We start from the raw sequence: 22231 nt of genomic DNA, 5'->3' as shown, positions 1-22231 counted from the left end.
GAGGCAAAGGATGAAAGAATGCAAGAGTATCTAGTTCGGGTTAAGCATTTGCAGACCCAATTTCATCACATCCGCTTGACACACGTACCCAGAAGTGGGAACACTCATGCTGATTCTCTCGCGACGTTGGCTACCTCCTCGGCTCAACCCCTACCTCGAGTCATTCTGGTAGAAGAGATCCTCCGTCCACTAACAGAGAAGGCCAATGGGATTGGAATACATAACGTCAGGGCAAGACCGAGCTGGATGGACCCTATTGTCCTGTACTTAAAGCATGACACCTTGCCAGATGATAAGGTTGAGGCTGGCAAAATCAGGAGAAAAGCTACTCGATTCTGGTTATCGGAGGACTCCAATCACAGACGCTCGTTCTCAGGGCCGTATTTGCTGTGTGTGCACCCAGAGGCTGCAGAACTCATCCTGGAAGAGTTACACGAAGGAATTTGCGGAAGTCACACGGGGGGTAGGTCTTTGTCTCACAGAGCCTTAACGCTGGGTTATTGGTGGCCGAGCATGCATAAGGAAGCCCTGGATTATGTGAAGAGGTGCGACCAATGCCAGAGATTCGCTCTGAGCATACACCAGCCTGGTGGAGAGCTAAACCCATTGTCCAGTCCCTGGCCATTTGCGCAATGGGGCCTAGATATACTTGGTCCATTCCCCAAGGCAACAGGGAACAGAAAATTTCTTCTCGTCGGCACCGACTACTTCACCAAATGGGTGGAGGCTGAGGCGCTGGCAAACATCAGGGACGTCGATGTGAAGAAGTTTCTCTGGAAAAATATAGTCACCAGGTTCGGCACCCCTTACACCCTGGTGTCGGACAACGGGCTCCAGTTTGACAGCAAAGCCTTCAGAAGGTACTGCAGTGAGCTAGGAATAGTTAACCGATACTCCATGCCAGCTTACCCCCAGAGTAATGGACAAGCGGAAGCCGTCAATAAAACCATAATGAACGGACTGAAAAAGAGACTAGATGACGCGAAAGGAAGATGGGTAGAGGAGTTAGCCCATGTCTTGTGGACATACCGTACCACGCCTCGTAGGTCCACAGGGGAAACCCCTTTTTCAATGACCTATGGGGCCGAGGCTGTCATTCCACTGGAGGTGAACTTCCCAACCCAGAGGACCACCACATTCTGCCCCGCTACCAATAACAAACTTCTGGAAAAGAGCTTGGACCTCATCGATGAAAGAAGGGATGGCGCGGTGGTCCACCTAGCTAACTATCAGCAGAAGCTCAAGCAAGGTTACGACACCAAGGTGAAGTCCAGACCATTAGCGCCTGGGGATCTAGTACTAAGGAAGGTCTTAGGCACTGCGAGGAACCCCGCATGGGGAAAGCTCGGACCAAATTGGGAGAGACCGTACCGTATCACTTCTGTAGCCAGCATAGGAGCCTACTTTTTGGAAGACTTGGACGAACGTGTAGTGCCACGCCCTTGGAATGTAAATAACCTGAAAATGTACTGTTATTAATGAAAGATATAATTTTTAAATGCCGTATTACTGTGTAGTTACTTACGTAAGTGTTAAACAGAATCCAAGTCCTGCATGGCTCCTCCGCCACAGACTTGGGGGAAATTAACCGAGAAGTGATTCTTATTAAGTGTTAAACAGAACCCAAGTCCTGCATGGCTCTTCCGCCACAGACTTGGGGGAAATTAACCGCGAAGCGATTCTCATTAAGAGTTAAACAGAACCCAAGTCCTGCATGGCTCCTCCGCCACAGACTTGGGGGAAATTAACCGCAAAGCGATTCTTATTAAGTGTTAAACAGAACCCAAGTCCAGCATGGCTCCTCGGCCACAGACTTGGGGGAAATTAACCGCGATACTATTCTCACTAAGTGTTAACCAGAACCCAAGTCCTGCATGGCTCCTCGGCCACAGACTTTGGGGAAATTAACCGCGATACAATTCTCGCTAAGTGTTAAATAGAACCCAAGTCCTGCATGGCTCTCTGGACCACAGACTTAGGGGAAATTAACAATTAAGCTATTCTCACTAAGTGTTAAACAGAACTCAAGTCCTGCATGGCTCTCTGGACCACGGACTTGGGGGAAATTAACAATTAAGCTATTCTTACCCAGTGTTAAACAGAACCCAAGTCCTGTATGGTTCCTCGGCCACAGACTTGGGGGAAATTAACCGCAATGCAATTCTTATTAAGTGTTAAACAGAACCCAAGTCTTGCATGGCTCCTCAGCCACAGACTTGGGGGAAATTAACCGCGGTACAATTCTCCCTAAGTGTTAAATAGGGCCCAAATCCTGCCTGGCTCTTCGGACCAGGGACTTGGGGAAAATAAGGTTCGCAGCCAGTTTGCCTAATTATTAACTATCGTTCTATTCACGCATTCATTCGCTTGCGCTCGGTTATCAACAGTTAGTGATGGAATAGACAGCCATTCATGATGAAAACAAAAAAAGAAGAAAGGGAAAAGAAGAAGACAATAATATTTGAAAGAAAATAACCTTTAGCATTAAAATCCAAAAGCAGTTCTGTTTACAAACACTGGCGAGGAAAAACAAAACAAAATATAAAAAGATAAGACAAATAAATCCTACACTAGTCTCCTAAGAGCCCTGAGCAGGAGTGGGCTGATCATCAGCTGCTTAGGTCCCCGGGGCAACCTCCTTGGCCTGTGCGACGATCTCGTTGATGGAAAGACTGTCCTCGGGTAACTTGTCCTGCGCGGCCTGCTCATTGTCCCCAGCCTCAGGGAGGGAGGAGTCCGTAGGAACAGGCTCTACGGAGGCGACTCCGTCAGGAATTTCACGCACGTCCTCCGGGAAAAAGATGTTCTCAGCCTTCCTGAGATCGGAGTCTGCCGAGACAGCTGCGCGATCCAGGGCCACACCCCAGGACGTGGTGATGTACTCCCTGCAGACGGTGGCCACTTCTTCGGCCAACCTGGCCTCAGTATCGTGGACTCCACGATCATACCAGGCCGCCACAGCCTTCTCAGCAGCCTCCCTGGCCAAGCGGGCCTCCTCTTTGGTTCTAGCAAGCTCAGCCTTGAGCGTTGAAACCGCCTGCTGCTCCGCCGTAAGTTTCTCCACAGATTGGCGGAGCTTTACACGCAGATCGTTAGCTTGCTTTTCGGCATTCTTGAGGCCGGCTTCCGCGCTCGCATGAGCCTTCTTCACCTCCTTTATTTCATCATTCTAACGATCAAAATCTTGTTTGAGATCGCCAGCGGCCTTCTCGGCGGCATAGCGGGACTGAGCCTCCCTATGCAAGTCCTCACGAGCCTTCTTGGCCCATTCCTCCGCAACAAAAATTTTTTGAGTGACCTGCGCTCAGAAGTAAATAAAAACCCTATTAAAACATGACGATAATAGGGTACACAATATAGAGACGGGATAAAAGATTCCACTTACCATGGCTATGTCCCTCTTCAATGACATGAAAAGTTCTGGCTAACGAGTCTTTCTAAGGCCCTCCATATCACGAGGCAAGAGGAGAGGCTGCTGCAGGGCCTCGGCCAAGAATGATGCCTGCTCTCGTTGGGATTCCCATAGGGTCGCATCCTAGGGGACCGGGGCGCCGTCCAATTCGATCCGCGGCGACCATATTCGTTGTTCCCTACGAATGGCTGCCTCGTCTCGGGTATCAGTGGACCTAGTCCTCTTCTCTCGGGGCTCTTTCACCTCCTTACCTTTCTTCTGAGGCCTGGCCTTTTCACGACCAATCTCTCCCTCCTCCGTTCCTTCTATAGGCCTTTTTTGCCTTAAGTTAGGCATAGGCTGCAGCGTCGCATTCGACGAGGGAGGAAGAGGAGGAGCAAGAGCCTTAGTGGCAGTTTTTTCCTTCGAGACATCCTTAGAGGACTGCCCCTTACTCCTGTTAGATAGAAGGCCCCTGAGACCAGTCCTTGGGTTCAAATCCATTCCTTCCTCTTCAGCCTCTTCGCTGGTATCAACTTGTGCGATGACTAAACCAGTGTCAGGAGCCGCTGAAGCATGGTCTAAATCGTCGTCGGAGTCCGAGAGCTCTACTACCCTGGCCGACACCTCTCCCTCCTCGGTAAATTGGAACTGGTCTATTTGTTCCTCTAAGGATGAATGCGAAGAACTAGCCTCTTCCTCCGAAATAACCACTGCGGGAAAGGCACGTTGGGCAAGCAGCTGAACAGGAGGTAAGTCTATTGAAGCAAGGAACCCTGGTATGGATACGTCAATACGTGCCAATCTTGGACTGCCAGCCCTTATAGCTTGGCCGGGGTTTACCAAGGATCGAGTGAGGGGAACGTAGTCCAAAATCAAAGGAGCCGACTGTAATTGTCCGTCCTCGCTTACAAAAATCTCAGATCTCAGGAGGTAATTTAGAGCCGGGACGTTGACCAAGCTCAGCCGAGGGGATGTTCGCTCCTTGTCTGCAAAGGCCGTTAAAGGGTTTACGTTAGTCTGAGGAGGCATGCAACCAAACCAACAAGTTTAAAATAAAAAGAAAAAGAAAGTAAAAAAAAAAAAAGGGGGGGGGGGGGGAGAGCTCAAAACTAAGGTCCTCTCCACGGAATCTAGTTCTATGACACCCCACCTGGCGTTCCCGCCCTAGTCGGACAGTGAAGGCCGTCATGCCATGGTCCGGAGACGATCAGATGGTCATCCTTCAAGCCTTTGCTGGACTTGGGAAGGCAGGATATCAACCTCACTTCGTCAGTCCTGGACTTTAGGTAGTATGAGTCGCCGAGCTTATGGCATTCATAAAGATGAACCACGTCGTGCCATGAAAGGCCGAGGTTCATCAAGTCGTTTAAGGCGTCGGCGCACCCCAGGATCCGGAACAGGTTCGCGGTACACTGGTGCGGGGCCAATCTATGACCACGTAGGTAGTCCCTAGTTATTCTCCCCATTGGAATCATCATTCCTCCTTCCACGAAGGCTATCATTGGAATTGCGACTTCCCCCATTCTTCTTTTGAACAAAATTTCCTCCTGGTGGCAATACTCTAAACCTACCTCCAGTGGAATATGATACTTCGCCCTGAAGCCCGCCATACCGGCCGGAGAGTCTACCATTTTTTCAAGCCTACCCATACCCTCTAATCCTAGACAACGTGAAGGCAGTTTGTCTAATGAAGAGTAACGAAGAAGAAGCGCGCACTTACGGGTAAAAAACTCGACGGAATCTTCAAGAGAACGGCGGCGAAGGTAAGAACGCACTGAAGGAGAAGGCTCTAAGATGTTCTGAATACTGGAGTGTTCGTCAAAAGCGAGGAAGGAATGCCTTCAAAACCTTATATACTCAGAGGGAGTTGGACAGACACACTCCCGCCTAGAGCAAATGAAATGTTGTCCACCGTTGATCCGGTCTCCAACCGTTGGATTGAAAGAACGTAAAACTCCAAAAAGCTGCAATTACTTCACCCAGGGTCAATAAATGCCTACAGCATTAATGAGGCACGTGAGGGCACGCCCCCGCACGTGTAAAGCAGGAATCCACAACGAACTGTCCAGTAGGCATCAAAATCCCGCCTCTCCTCCTCGGATCAAGAAGGAAGAGCCGGAATTTTGAGGGGCTATTGTGGGGGTAAAGTTCGCCAGTAAACTGTGGGCCATGGTACTCGTACAAAGCCCAACCATAATAGGAAGCGAAAACACGGACAGAGGACCCCCAGCCCAACCATGTTGGGCTGGGCTTGTTTAAGGGGCGTCCGAGGAGGAATGCCTCCTGGGACGCACTAAACGGGAGTCCAATTCACACCCTTTACATGGTGAAAGGTTATCCAAAACCAAAGGAAAATGCTAGACGTTCAGGGGGTAACCACAACTGCCGCATTAAATGCAAGGAAGCTACTTTTCCAGCCGCATTAATGTGGAGAGGATAGGAGAACGGTATTATCTTGGCCAGTGCAACTCACAGAAAGGGAGGAGGATGTCCTATGGGACAGGCACTCAAGTAGAAGCCCAGATGATCAACAAGTGTAGGGTCATTATCATTCGAAGGATGCTATATAAGAGAAGAAAACCCCCATGATCAAGGGATCGGAAGCGGGAGAGCAAAAAGTAAGGAAAGGAAGAGGGAGAAAAAGAGAGAAGTTCTGTAAACTAAGCCTAAGATATTGTTCCATAAACTGTTATCCCAGGAAACTTAATAAAACATCCCCACGTTCAAACGGTTGCATGGCTTACTAACAATTACGTTTACTCTGTCTAGACCTGGTTCTTCGACCCACTCTCTACAAATTCATTGTTGAGGGTCTTTTGGGCCAGAATCGCCTGCTTGCTGGGCCTGGGCCCCAAAATCCACCCTTACAATTAGTATTTGCTTTAGTCTTTAACTAAATTTGATGGATTTATGTGTTACATTTTGTACATAACATATATGAACTAAGATAATTCATGGATGCTTTATTGAACATGATTAATGTAATAGTTGAATGTCTAAGTTAAATATATTGAATGAACTTATAGTTTATCCTTTATTAATTTTGCTAGTAACATGCATGGACAAATTTCTTATAAGGAAATAAATTGTATTGTAAAATTCATCTTCTAACTAAATTCATATTGAATTAAATAATATTCTTTCGGATTCTAGGATATAAGAAAATTGCTCATATTTTCATCTTAATGATCTTGAGAAATAAGAAGAGCATATTTACAAAGAGATTGTTGTTAACCTCTTAGCCCTGATTTCCCTTAAAAAAATTATAGTGGAGCATTGCATCAATTCAATCCTTATTGATTTAAAGAATACAAAAATTGGTTCAAACTAATCAAAAAAAAGAAAAAGAAAAAAAAAAAAGATGATGCATTTTGTTATATTATATTGTTACTTATTTAGACAAGATGTTAGTAGATGAATAATTGTTTAGTTGTGTACAATAAAAAGAATATAGTTGATAGCATTGATAACGTAATTATCATACACCTCAATTTTAAAATATGACAACTCATAAAATGAAAATTTTAAACTTTATGTATTTGTGTGTGTTTTTTTTGTTACGTTGATATATTCAAGTTTTATTATTTTATTTTTTTAGCAAAATTTTTTAATTTAGTAATCACCCTACAGAAAATTCATTGAGCCACCACTGGAAAAATAGCAACAAGGCATTCCCTGTTTGGAATAATAAATGCTAAAATTTTATGATAGCTTTTCAAACAAAATAACACGAACACACTTCTTATTCTTTTCCCAAAATTAGCACCGAAACACTTTATTACGGACTTAAAAACAGTTCAAGTTAATTCATAATTGCATCTAATACGGTCAAATGAGCTCTGTACCACACCAGGAAATTCTTACATATAGTAATATTCAAAACTATAAATTATTGGTGATAGATTACTAGTCATCTCTAAATTTAAACCCAGCATGAACCTCCAAATTATGGCCAGTGACAAACCGGGAATCCTCAGAAGCAAGAAACACCACAGCATCTCCCACATTTTTTGGCATCAGCACCCCACCTTTCAAGTTTGAAGTCGACTCTACCGCCTTATCCGCCTCTTCATCATCTTCCGTTTTCAACATGTCCTTCATCAATTGCGTCCCAACTGACCCCGGTGAAACACAATTTACGCGTATCCCATACGAACCCACCTGCAAGCTTGCCGACCTCACTAACCCTAACACTGCGTGCTTCGACATGGTATAGTCGATAGTGTTTTTGGTACCACGAGTCGCCACCACGCTCGCTGTGCATATTATGCTCCCCCTCACATGCCCTTCCACCATCGCGTTCACCGCATGCTTCACGCACGCCACCATCCCACGTGCGTTAACCGCCATGATCTTGTCGTAAGCAGACAAGTCTATGTCGAACACGGTCTGCTCGCACGTGCGGGTTGCTCGAGCCATGCCCGCGTTGCTGAACATGATGTCAAGGCGGCCGTACGTTTTGACTGCGGAGTCTACCACTGTTTTCACCTGTTCCTCGTCGCTGACGTCACAGTGGACAGAGCTACAGATGTTGGGGCCGATAGATACAGCGACATTTTGGCCCTTCTCGTCTTGGACATCGGCAATGACTACGGCTCTTGCACCGTGAGAGGCGAAAAGGCGTGGCCTCGCCCATGCCGCTTGCTCCACCAGTGACTATGGCCACCTTGCCTTCGAGCTTGTTCTTTGGAGTTGTGGAGTCTGTCATTTCTTTTGTTTGAGTTAATCAAGTGATTGAATATCTTTGTTATGTCAAAAATGCTAAGACCACTGTAATTTTATATATTACTCTTTCATTTGTTATTTACTATTTTTAGCCAACTACTCCAAAGAAAGGTTGTTCCAAGTGTTAGGTTTTACACTTTACACCATCCAATTGTGCCACGTCCTATTCTTAGTTCACTCCAAAGATAGAGCGAAGACAAGAGTTTTGCAATGAGTTGCTATGGTATCTTACAACTAAGGGTGAAATCATGATGGTTTGCCCCTTCATGACTTGGCAAGAAATCATATTATTACTAAATAAAGAAAACTATCAATTTATAATTTATTAGTTTCAAATTATAAATTTATTTAATATCAATTTATTAGCTAGTTATAGCACCAAGGGCATCTATTACAATTTCTTTTCTTTTCTTTTTTGGCTCGTGTGACATTTTATGTGATATTCTTTGTATTTGTTTTTATGCAATTATTCAACCACACTCACCCTCTTCCCCACACCAACTGTTACCCTGCTACCAATTAACCAGCCAAATGTTTTTACTAAGGATCCATTTGATTGGAGAGATGGAAAAATGAAAGAATAAAAAATGGTGGGAGGATATATAGAAAAGTGAGAAGAGAAAAGATTTAATTTTCCCTCATGTGTGTTTAGTTGGAGGGATGGAAAACTCTTTTATTTGGTTGAGGAAAAAAGTGGGAGGATAGAAAATGTAGTTTATATAAATCTACTCTTATACCTTTATTACATAATATGTAAGAAATAATTTATATTACACTCATTAAATAATAAAAATATTACTTATTATTACTTAAAATTATTAAAATAACATTTTCAAAAATTTACACATCATACATATTATATTATATTATTTTTACTTGTTATTATATTATAATATGTGTGTGTAAGAAAAAAAGAAAAGAAAAAAAAAAAAAGGATGTGAATGCGTTATAAAGAGAGAAAAAAACAAAAAAAAAAAAAAAAAAAAAAAACCCAAACAAACCAACAAAATAGGAAGATTTGGCTAGAGAGAGTTGTGGAATACTGGAATACAGTGGAAAGGGAGAAAAAAGAAAAGAAAGAAAGAAAGAAAGAAGGTGTGATGGGGGCACTATGGTGTAGTTGGTTGCTATTTAAAAGAGGGGTAGAAGTGTATAAAAGCATGATTGAAACAACATTTTTTTCATAAATCAACCCAGTTTTCTTCCCAATTTGGAGGAAAAACATTTTGGTGGGATGGGGAGAAAACACCCGGGCCCCACCACTTTTTTTCCCTCCCCCCTCCCAACCAAACAACCATTAAAATGTCAGTTCTCCACTTTTCTCTCTTAGATTTTCCATCCTTCCTAAAATCTTTTTAAACAAACATACCCTAACTGTACCATTAATTAATTACTCTATCTATTCTCTTTATAAGTTATAATAAGCCAGGCTCACATTATAAGTTATAACGGGTCAGACTCACACACACTGTACTCTACAAAGTTTTGCAACATTTTTAGAAGAACAAAAAAAAATCCAGTACAACCACACACACAAACACAAATCATATAAATCAGAATGGAGAGAGATTCAAAGTTATAGACAAAATACATAAATGGGTATGGAGGAAGAGAAAAATCAAATGAGTCACTAACTCACTGGGTTAGAGTGCACAAATTATTAGGCAGGCCATAGCACATCAACCCTATTTTATAAAGTAAGGACACGTTTAATACACTAAATGAGAATTATGGTATAAATGGTAATCTTTATTACTAAGAATAAAATGTGTTGTAATGGAACAACTAAACCTTATTCATAAGTTATATATCCTAGAAAATAATATTTTTTAAATTTGAGAGTGAGATGAGTTTTGTTTTGAAGATTTTTTATTTTTATAATTGTTATGTGCATATGAAAAGTTTGTTTATTTGAAAATATATAATTTTATAAATTATTATAACTATTAAGTAATAACTATTACAACCACTATAAAAATGAATGATTATTCCTCATTTCAAAAATAGTTATTTATAAGAAATAATCATGCCTTGTAATAAAAATATAATCAAACTTCGAAATAGTTTAAACCATAAGAATAACCATTATACATTATAGTACTTGTTAAAGTCTACCAAACATGCTCTAAGGAAAATAAAACAAACAAACAAATTTAATCCAGCCACTTTAATCGGTCATTTGTCTAAAATTCTTCATACCTAGTTGGTCATTTTGTCACAAATTTGGAATGGGTTCACAACCCACATTTTTTTTCTTGCTTCTTTCTTTCAATTTTTTAATGCCATGTATTGGACTTATAATTTGTTTTTGTCTATATCACGGAATGGGTTTAAGACCCGTGTATCTCCTGTATTGCGGATTAAGCTCAGGGCCCATGCTTTTTCTTCCAAGGATCAAGGGTCATAGCCTACATCGATCATTTCTGTCATCTCTCATCGAATGGATCTTCCCAATAGTAAAAGATCATATTTACACAAATTGAATCATGGGAAAAAATATCAATTACAAGATCGTCAAATTATTTGGGCCATTACAACACAATCATTGCGATCTATTCTGCAATAACCAACTAATGCAACAAACGAGCCCTGCACCACACCACTAAATTAGGACACAACACACCAAGATACAAACAAATAGAGTAATAGGGAAGTGTGTCCTTAGCCAACTCTAAACTCTAAACCCACCATCTACCACCAAATTATGGGCAGTGACTCAATGACAAACAGGGAATCCTCGGAAGTAAGAAACACCACAGCTTCAGCCACGTCCTATGGCACAAGTCATTAGGCAAGCCCATACCTCCCCCATTTTGCAAAGTCAGAAAAATGAGATTTTATTTTTATGGCCCGCATATCTCTTATATTGCGGATTGAGCTCAAGTGTCAAGTCTCTAGCTTTCCCTACAAAGAATCAGGCTAATAGCCTACACTATTTCTGTCATCTTTCATCGAAAAAAAAAAAAAAAAAAAGATAGAAGAAAGAAGAACATATTTATACAAACTGGGTCATGGGGGAAAATACCAGTTGTAAGATAGTTAAATTATTTGGGCCATTACTATCATGAGGCTCATACGGAAATCTTAGAAACTCAATTCTTGATGGGAAAATTTTTCATTTTGGGTTGGCCACTAAAGGCATAAGGCCCACTTATGTTTCTTGAAATGCTCAAACTTTAAATTGTTAGGAATTTATCTTAAATTCTAGAACTTGTGAGATGCAAAAATAGGGAAAATTTGTGCAACCAAACAATACACCACATATAAGATTTATGTGGCTTTACAATGTGCTTACATCCATGAAAATGCAACATTTTTTATTATGCCAAAGGGAAAAATAGGGAGGCAATAGTACAATTTTCATTACATCAATCCAAAAATGAGCCGAAATTTATTCTATTGGCCCAAGCCTTCACTCCATGGTTAACTAAGCCTCACAAATCATTTCATTAATTTAAAATTGTAATGCTTTCAAGTCGAGTGAGGTCACAAATTGAACCAAACACAAAATCAAGCTCCACATAACCCAACATAAATTGCTCTTAAAATTAACAAGTGTGGCAACTAAATACAAAGTTAATACCAAGTGGCATATTTTAATCATCCAGTATTCTCAAACAGTAAAAAGGTAGATAAACAACATCTTAATCACGTCAGAGATCTCAAATGGACTTGATACACTGTCTTTGTTTCTTATGTTAACCATATTATCGAAAAAAGTGAGTATTTATTTCATTTTCAAAACTTTCATCTAATAATAATAAAAAATAATAAATAAATATACCAAAAACGACAAAGATGAACTAACAACAAAGAAATAGACAAAAATAAAGAAAATAGCCATGTCAGCGCACAAAAACAGAAATACAATCCCAATAGTTTTATCTTTTTGGTTTAAAAAAACAGATAAAAGATGACCAGGACAATTACTATTTACTCCCTATCGGCCATTTGGTTTTGCTTAAAGCTTACTGCATGCGTATTTTTACACGTGGTCTCCTCCTATATTTAAAGTGTTTGAAATAACCACATGGCAAATATTACTTATCTAAAAAATTCACATTGAATGGGAAAAATAGCACATTTGTCATGACTTATCTCAAAAATTCACATTTGAATGGGAAAACTCTGAGTTTAATTTTAAATTAATATGACTTATTGACTGTCCTAGAAAAAAAATCATTTCTGACCATCCTAAAGAAAACCTTGAACACCCTAATTAAAAATTTGAGTCCATTCATCTCAAAAAAAAAATTAAGTCCATTAATAATAAAATTTAACCCTTCCACAACTTTGGTCCGTTGAAGGTTAATTTTAGTAATTTGCATTGAAAACGTATTTTTAGATCAATATCTTAATTGTCAAACCAAAATTTTATCAATTATTTTATTGTGATTTTTTAAATTGTGTTTTCAAAAGGCTTGTTTTAAAATCGTTATTTTTTAAAAATGAATAAATTTTTTCAAACAGTTAATCTATTAGTACTTGCTTTAGTCTTTAATTGAATTTGTTATATTTGTGTGGTACATTTTGTACATAATGCATATGCACTAAAAAATGTTTGGATGCTTTATTAAACATGATTAATGTAATGGCTGAATGCCTAAGTTAAATATATTAAATGAACTTATAGTTTATGCTTTATTATTTTGCTAGCACTATAGACAAATTTCTTATAAGGAAATAAATTGTATTGCAAGATTTATCTTATAAGTAAATTCGTATTGGCTTGAATAATTTTCTTTAGATTCTAGGATATGAGAAAGGGTCTTATATTTTCATTTTAATGGTCTAGATATATAAGAAGAGCATATTTAGAAAGAGGTTCATAATACCTCTTAGCCATGATTTCTCTATATAATATATGTGAGGCCCAACAATTTTTGGGCCAGCTCCATTTATTCGTTGGAGCCCAAAGGCCCAAGCCGAGGAAGGTTATGGCCCAGACTCGGTAATACAAGTACAAAGTAGCCTTGGGATACAGCAGATGACGATTAAGTCCTCGGCCTGTCCGAAGTCTCCTCGGAAGAAAGGCCAAAAATGGTATAGAAACAACTTGGGAAAAAAATCTAAAATATCTGTGCCAATAGAAAAGGGTATACTGGAAAGTGTAACGACCAGGGAAAGCTGTCCTTACTGCCATTCAATACTCTGCACCTGACAGAGCCATACTCTCCAGCTTTTTCAACCACCCCCAACCACTCCAGGGTATGGGCTGATGGGACAAATATCAGTCTTGGAATGTCGATCCTACACGTGGACGAAGGGTAAAAAAACACAGGCTAGTATAAAATGAAAAGTAAGTAATTCATTGAGGGGGCTGGGAAAAATGGCCAAAAACCAGAGCCTCCCAGCCCGCCTCCAGGAGAAAGACTCCAGGGGCGAAGACGACTTAACCATGTATGAACACTACGAAAAACCCACCATCTGGTGACTAAGGCCTAACCTATCAAACTCACGCTCTACAAATGATATTGTTTGGGCCTTTTTACGTACGAACTCAACACAGTTACGGTTCGTTACGAAACGTGTCCTTACAATATAGATAGATAGATAGTGGAGCGTTCTATCAATTCAATCCTTATGAGTTTAAAAAATATAAAAATTGGTTGGAACAAATCATAAAAAAAAAAATGATGATGCATTTTGTTTATATTGTTACTTATTTAGAAAATATGCTGATAGATGAATGATTGCTTAATTATTTGTATACATTAAAAAAGATGTAACTAATAGCATTAATAATGAAGTTATCATATAACTATTTTAAAATATGAAAACTCATAAAATGAAAATTTTAAACTTAGCGTATTTGCTTTTTTTTTTTTTTTGAGATGTCAATATATTCATGTTATTATTATTATTATTATTATTATTATTATTATTATTATAAAATCGAAGTTTCCTAATAACCACTTTAAAGAAAATTTCTTGAGTTGCTACTGGAAAAATTGCACCACTAGGGCATTCTAGGTTTGGAACAAAAACTACTATAAATTTATAACACCAGAACACACTTATTAACCTTTTTCAATACTCAACACCAGAACACTATTACAGACTTTAAAATAGTTCAAGTTATTTCATTATTGCATCTAATAAGGTCATTATCCAATAACCAACTTAAGCAACAAACGAGCCCCGAGCCACACCGGGAAATTCTTGCATGTGCCCAGTCTATGAGACTTATTATGACGCCCTGACATATTGGACCCACAGATACACCTAGCGTATAAGACACCACACCGGTGAAATTAAGACACAACACACAAATAAACAAACATATAGTAATATTCTAAATTCTATAACATTGGTGATGGATTACTAGCCAACTCTTAAACTGTTAAGATTTGAACCCAGCATCTACCACCAAATTATGGCCAGTGACAAATTGGGAATCCTCAGAAGCAAGAAACACCACAGCGTCTGCCACATTTTTCGGCATTAGCAACCCACCTTTCAAGTACGAAATTGACTCTTGCATCTTACCTACCTCCTCATCATTCCACCTCATCGTGTCCTTCACTATTGGCGTCCCAACTAACCCTGGTGAAACACAATTCACACGTATCCCATATGAACCCACCTGCAGGCTCGCCGACCTCACCAACCCTAACACTGCATGCTTCGACATAGTATAGTCGACAATGCCATAGGAACCAACACTTGCCGACACGCTCGCTGTGCAAATTATGCTCCCCTTCACGTGCCCTTCCACCATCGCCTTCACCGCGTGCTTCACACACGCCACCATCCCGCGGGCGTTCACCGCCATGAGCTTGTCGTAAGCCGACAAGTCTATGTCGAACACGCTCTGCTCACGCGTGTTGGTCGCTCGACCTATGCCCGCATTGCTGAACATGATGTCGAGGCATCCGTACTTATTGACTGTCGAGTCTACCAACGTTCTCACCTGTTCCTCGTCGCTGACATCGCAATGAACATAGCTGCATATGTTGAGGCTGATGGATGCAGCGACGCTTTGGCCCATTTCGTCTTGGACGTCCGCGATAACGATGGCTCTTGCGCCGTGAGTGGCGAATTGGCGAGCCGTGGCTTCGCCTATGCCGCTTGCTCCGCCAGTGACTATGGCCACCTTGCCTTGGAGCTTGTTCTTTGGCGTTGTGGAGTCTGTCATTTCGCTTGTTTGTGTAAATCAGGTGATTGAATATCTTTGCTATGTCAAAAAGGCTAATTATATACATGTGCCCGTTTGGATTGGCTTGCTACGCCGACGCGTCTGCGTTTGAGATTCACGTTTCTTTCTTTCTTTTCTTTTTTTTTTTTTTTTTTAGCGTATATAAACAGTAAACACATCGTTTATGCACATGGATTTACTAAATGGGGACAAAGTATACTCTTCATACACTGCTCCTTGGACTTACCACCGCTTTATTCAAAAAAAAATATTAAAAATGAGTTATATTTTCAATTTTTAATAAAATAAACTGTATCCAGAAGTACCTACGTTGATCTTTCATATGTGATGTGCTACTTTTAGCCAACTACCACCAAGAAAGGTTGTCCGACTCTGGTCCCATACATACAAAAGTATGGGCACGAGTATTGACTACTCTCATCAAACTACTTATCATATAGCGAAAATTTTAGGCGGGAATTTTATTAATTATTTAAATATTAATTAGATAATATTTATTTAACTTTTAATTTTTTATATTTAGAATTTATTTATCATTCTCTTTAAGATACAAAATTATTAATTAAATTTTTACATTTAAGTTTCATTAATATTTCCTTTTAGTACCCATTTGGATACTGTTGATAAAGGTCGTGTTTGTGTTTTGACTTTTTTTTTTTTTTCTGAGAAGAGCATTTCGCGTGGGATTATGCTTTTTTAATGGGTTCTGTGTACTATTTACAGGACTCACAAATACTTCATACAGGAAAAAAAAAATTAAAACTAGATCCTACAGTACTATTCACACATTTAAAAATTATTTTGTTACTGTATTTTCAGTTTTCAGCAAAATAAGCAGTATCCAAATAGACCTTTAATATCACTTAATCTTTTAGTAAACATTTATAATTAAAATAAAACATGAACTGTAATAGGAAATTTATTATTTTTCTAGAATAAAAAATTATTTATCACATAACTTAACAAATTAATTTTAATACAAAATATATTATCCTAAACTTGTAATTTAATTAAATTAAGGCAACACTCTACATATAAAAAATTAATGATTTTCTAAATGGATGGAAAAAAAAAAAAAGAAAAGCAAAAAAAATAATAATCATCACTAGATAGTCTTTAAGTAAACGTGTATCTATAGTGTTGAAAATAGAAGCACTAAAATAAAGTGGAATGCTTTATGTAAACGTGCATGTGGGTTCTGACTTCTAATAACTCCTGCAGTTTGACATGATAACTCAAAGCATAGAAAAAAGTGGAATGCTTCCCAGACATAAACGTGTACGACCTTTTCTTTTCTTTTTCTTTTTTTTTTTTTTTTAATGATAAACGTGTACAATTTGTACTTAGGAGAAAAATATTAATAATTTTAAAAGTCTAGTAAAAAGACTTGGGTGGTGACTAATTTGGATAGAACGTGTACCACGTTTGGATAGAATTGGATAGAATTTATTTGGTTAAAATTGAAAATTGAAAATACTGTAATAAAATAATTTTTAAATATGTAAATAGTATTGTGAGACTCATTTTTAATGAAAATATTGTTGAAAAGTGAAGTTTGTGAGTCTGTGAATAGTGCATAAGTGCACTGTTCACGAAAGACTTGGTCAACAACTGTGGCTAAAAAAAAAATGTTGAAAATGCACGGCTTGAAAACGCAAATGTGATAAGTTGTATCCAAACTAGGCTTAGAGCATTTGCAACAGTGTAGCTAAATAGCTATATTGCTATTTTAGCTACACCAAAACACAAAAAAAAGGCTGCAGCAATGGAGCCATACTTAAATTTTTTTAGCTTTTTGCTATAGTGCATGTGGGGCCCAAATAATTTATGGGCCGGTCCCATTTACCCGTGAGGAGGCCAGAGGCCCAAGCCGAGGAAGGCTATGGCCCAAGCTCGGCAAGATAGCCTTGGGATTCAGCCGAGGACAGTTCAATCCTCGGAAGACCCAAAGTCCCATCAGAAAGAGGGGTAAAAACGGTAGAGGATTAAAACTAGAAAGAAAAATCTAAAATATCCGGGGAAAGCTGCCCTTACGGCCATTCAATGCTCTGCACCTGACAGAGCCGCATTCTTTGGTTTTTACAACCACCCCCAACGACTTTGGGTATGGGCTGATGGGACAAGTATCAGTCTTGGAAAGTTTGACCCTACACGTGGACGAAGGACAGCGAACACAGGCCAGTATAAAAGGGAAAATAAGTGACCTAGGGAAGGGGCTGGGAAAAATGGCCAAAAACCAGAGCCTCCCAGCCCACCTCCAGGAGCAAGATTCCAGGGGTGAAGAAAACTTAACCATGTATGAACACCACGGAAAACCCACCGCCTGGTGACCAAGGCCTAGCCTTTCAAACCCACGCTCTACAAATGATATTGTTTGGGCCTTTTTACGTATGAGCCCAGCACCGCTACGGTTCGTCATGAATCGAGTCCTTACAATTGGCGCCGTCTGTGGGAAAGGCTTGTGTGTTGGCATAGGCGGTGGGTCGAGAGAGTTTCCTTGTCATCTCTGACAACTGGTTGTAGAGTTTTAGAGTAAAGTTCCGTTAGGGGCTATGCTTCTTGACTAGGGGCTACGTTTGGTAGCGTTAATCGCATGGATAATTCTAGGGGCTTGGCCGGGGAGCTAACTACCCTAAAGCCAAGGTCCAGCGCCAAAGGAAAACTAAGTTTTGGACAGAACCAGAGCATTGCATAGTCCTCGGACTCAAGCCTATGGGAAAACCAACTACCTGGATGAGGAAAACTAGGTTTTGGACAGAACCAAGGCATTGCATGGTCCACGGACTCAAGCCTATGGGAAAACCAACTACCTGGATGAGGAAAACTAGGTTTTGGACAGAACCAAGGCATTGCATAGTCTTCGGACTCAAGCCTATGGGAAAACCAACTACCTGGATGAGGAAAACTAGGTTCTGGACAGAACCAAGGCATTGCAGGGTCCACGGACTCAAGCCTATGGGGAAACCAACTACCTGGATGAGGAAAATTAGGTTTTGGACAGAACCAAGGCATTGCATGGTCCTCGGACTCAAGCCTATGGAGAAACCAACTACCTGGATGAGGAAAACTAGGTTTTGGACAGAATCAAGGCATTGCATAGTCCTCGGACTCAAGCCTATGGGGAAACCAACTACCTAGATGAGGAAAACTAGGTTTTGGACAGAATCAAGGCATTGACTCAAGCCTATTGGGAAACCAGCTACTTGGGCAACCAATTTCTTGGATGAGAAGAAGATTGAGCTTTGTAAAGGTTGGCTACTTAATAACAATTCTAAGTTACTCAATCCTCGGCTCAGATACTGTAAAAGGCTAATGTCAATAGGAGTGTTAAGAAGATGGAGAAACACTCCACTATTCAGTAGCATAGGGGGGCAGTTCATTTTGCGGGTGATATGTTCTCGGATGATTACTTCCTACACTGCACCGGGCATTGAGCTATCATCTTGGCTAGTTTTGGGGTAAGTATCGTTTTTCACAGGTCGGCATTGTTGTGCCAAACAATTCTATTAAGGTTATGGTGATATCTTTTTTAGCATGTATTTTGGCCCTAAGTGTCATTGATTCAAATGCTATATTATTGTGCCGAACAACACTTGCAAATTCATAATAGTGCCCTTCTCTTTGATAAAGGATTAGGGCCCCCAAGTATTGTACTCTAAGGTCGGCGGTATTGTGCTAAGCCAACCCAATAAGCTCATCATAATGTCCTTTCTTTTCCTGTCTAATGGGAGTTTCAGCCCTAGGTATCATTTGTTCGATTCAGTATTATTATTAAGCCGGATTGTTTTTATAAACACAGAGCAAGATCTTTTTATTAACTAGGACTTTGGTTTTAGACGTCGGCCACGGTTTAAGAATAAAAAGAATTCACAAGGTTGTATGTCTATGCATTGCGCTATTATCTCGAAAATATAGAGAAAGAACATGTGAAGTAAAGTGATAACAATTTTTATTAATATAAAGATGTATTACAACGTATAAAGAGGGGCTTAAACAAGCCTATACAAAAAGTAGATTGCCAAAACAATAAAAAAAAAAAAAAAAAAAAAAAAAAAAAAAAGAAAAAAGAGCAATACATTAAGTGAACAGTCAGATCTCTTTTTAAACTCGTCTCTGAAGTCCTTCCAAACTCTGCCTCGGTAGCACCCATATCGAGAGAAGGACCTTCTTCTCGGTAGCGCCCATATTGAGAGAAGGACCTTCTTCGGAAGAAGATGGAGGAGATGAATGAAGAAGATGGAGGAGATGAATGAAAAGAAGGAGGAGAAGAAGAGAGAAGAGATGAAAAAGAAAAAAAATGAGCAAAAGAGAGAAAAAAGCACCAGGATGGACCTGGTGGTGGAAAGAAGAAGAAAGAGAGGCAAAAGGAGACACCAGTGAACGAAGGAAGAAGCAGGGGCGCTTGGTCCCTGCCTCAGTCCTGACTCCTAGCACACTGGTGCCATGTTAGGTATGCTCATGAGAGAGTGGTTGGTACTGATAATGGGTGTCCTCGACTCAGTCACGCCAGAAGTTTGCCGTGACGAGTCCCTGCTTCGGATTTTGGCTGAAAGAAAGGTGAGGTTGATTTTGAATCTTCGCCATCCCTGTCCTGACCGAGCCATTACGAGCTTTATTGGAACGTGGCGTTTACGGGAGGGGTATGGTTCCTTCATTACTCATTGTTATGGTAAAGCGTATCACGATTTAGTGTATAAACTGGTGGGTAAAATAAACTCTAGGGGAGGCCAAGTATTTCAAATCTCAGAAGGATGAAAAGGGACTCTTTACAAAAACAATAACCTCCTACCTTCCCTCTTATACGGAGGGAGGAGCGGGAGGCATTTAATAGGTTCAGATCTCCAAAGGAATCTGCAAACACAAATATGCCGGTTCCACTTCTCCACCTCATCAAAAACCGTCGAATTAAAGTAGTCTCGTAAATAGAGGTCATTAAAAACGCGTTTTGGATAACCAAACGAAAAGAACGCATCAGGAATAAAATCAAAAGACTGTCTCGCAGACCGGTGCGTTTCCTGGGCAGATGGAGAACCGCCAGCATTAGTGAAAGGCCGAATTAAATGAGCCATAATAAAAGCTCGGTATTACCAAAACCCCCATTTCCAACTAAAAAGTTGGATAGCAGGGTTTTGAGGGGCTATATGTGGGGCCCAAATAATTTATGGGCCGGGCCCATTTACCCGTGAGGAGGCCAGAGGCCCAAGCCGAGGAAGGCTATGGCCCAAGCTCGGCAGGATAGCCTTGGGATTCAGCCGAGGACAGTTCAGTCCTCGGCAGACCCAAAGTCCTATCAGAAAGAGGGGTAAAAACGGTAGAGGATTAAAACTAGGAAGAAAAATCTAAAATATCCGGGGAAACCTGCCTTTACGGCCATTCAATGCTCTGCACCTGACAGAGCCGCATTCTTTGGCTTTTACAACCACCCCCAACGACTTTGGGTATGGGCTGATGGGACAAGTATCAGTCTTGGAAAGTTTGACCCTACACGTGGACGAAGGACAGCGAACACAGGCCAGTATAAAAGGGAAAATAAGTGACCTAGGGAAGGGGCTGGGAAAAATGGCCAAAAACCAGAGCCTCCCAGCCCACCTCCAAGAGCAAGATTCCAGGGGTGAAGAAAACTTAACCATGTATGAACACCACGGAAAACCCACCGCCTGGTGACCAAGGTCTAGCCTTTCAAACCCACGCTCTACAAATGATATTGTTTGGGCCTTTTTACGTACGAGCCCAGCACCGCTACGGTTCGTCACGAATCGAGTCCTTACAGTGCACATCTATCTATAGATGTGTATTATAACTCAAAACTAAAATGAAAAATAATTTTTTATTCTGCGCTCACACTTCTTTTTTTATTTTTTATTCTTTCCTTCGTTCTCTTTTCTCCGTCTCTCTCTCCTCACAGCCTCTCCATCTCTTCTTTCTTCCTCCACATAACCACAAACCCTTCTTTCTTCCTCAGAGACCCATCGCCGATCTGCACGAGCCCAACCATCACAGACCCGTTGCTGCCGACCCATGTTCAGCCGTCGACCTGAGACATTTCGGCCTCTCTTCTTTATTTTCAACGTTTCAGTTTTGTGTTTCGGGCTATGCTTGTGTTTTGGCTTTGTGTTTTGGGTTGTGCTTGTGTGTTGGGCTTGCTTGTGCTCATGTCATCGTCATCGCCCACTGCTGCTGCCGATCTTCATCATCTCTCTCTCTCTCTCTCTCTCTCTCTCTCTCTCTCTCTCTCTCTCTCTCTCTCTCCGTTTTTAGCTCCGATCAGGTCCCACATTACCTGACTCACCTCAAATCGGAGCATTCCGTTTTGCTTTGCACTCAGCATCACTGTTTATGATCACCGATCGATAATCGGCACAGGTCTCGTCGGCCGATACCGAATCGGACAGAGTATCAGGAATGGGTTTCAGTTTAGTTGTGTTGATTTTTCTGGGTTTTGTTTTGTTCTTCTTCACTGGTTTTGATGGCACGGTGGGGTTGTGGTTGTGAAGTAAATTTTATGGGTTTGATGGTGGTTGTGGTGGTGTGTTGGTGGTTGAATGAAATATTATTTTATTGTAGTGTTTATATTATTTTATTGTATTAAAAAGTAAAATAGCTCCACTGCTGTAGGGTGTGAGAAGGTAAAATAGATAAAGTGATTTTTTGTGTAACTAAAAAGCTAAAAATTTAGATCCACTGCTGTGGATGCTCTTATGACTAGAGAGTGTTTAGTTCCAATTCCTAAAAAAAAAAAAAAAAAAAGCAGCTTGTAGCAAGAAGAATAAAAAGAAAGGAAGAGCAAATAGAAGCAAACCTAAATGAAGATCAAAGAAGAGTAGCTAGCCAACAACGAAGAATGCTATAAAAATAGAATCAAAATGGAGAGTAGATAGAAGCAAGGTGAGCAGGGAAAAAAAAATACTAATCGATAATGTATTTGATTTCTTGAGATTTAAGATGGAGAGAGA

The 22231-nt window shown here is 40.4% G+C and overlaps 1 protein-coding gene and 1 pseudogene across 1 annotated transcript; both read right to left on the bottom strand.

Moving 5' to 3' along the window:
* Positions 1-7300: 7300 nt before the first annotated feature.
* Positions 7301-8102, bottom strand: LOC115964394 (annotated as a pseudogene).
* Positions 8103-14178: 6076 nt separating this feature from the next.
* LOC115965437 ((-)-isopiperitenol/(-)-carveol dehydrogenase, mitochondrial-like) lies at positions 14179-15352 on the bottom strand. The gene has a single exon (XM_031084662.1). The coding sequence runs from the start codon at positions 15255-15257 to the stop codon at positions 14463-14465; it is 795 nt and encodes a 264-aa protein (XP_030940522.1). The 5' UTR covers positions 15258-15352; the 3' UTR covers positions 14179-14462.
* Between the last annotated feature and the right edge of the window lie 6879 nt (positions 15353-22231).

The sequence above is a fragment of the Quercus lobata genome, chromosome 10 (assembly GCF_001633185.2).
Source record: "Quercus lobata isolate SW786 chromosome 10, ValleyOak3.0 Primary Assembly, whole genome shotgun sequence".
NCBI classification, from domain to species: domain Eukaryota; kingdom Viridiplantae; phylum Streptophyta; class Magnoliopsida; order Fagales; family Fagaceae; genus Quercus; species Quercus lobata.
The sequence above is the reverse complement of the archived record's forward strand: the minus strand, read 5'-3'. Positions and strand labels throughout refer to the sequence as shown.

What these genes read in the sequence shown, in the direction of transcription:
- LOC115965437 (XM_031084662.1), bottom strand. Translation starts at nt 15,257, where the DNA reads ATGACAGACTCCACAACGCCAAAGAACAAGCTCCAAGGCAAGGTGGCC.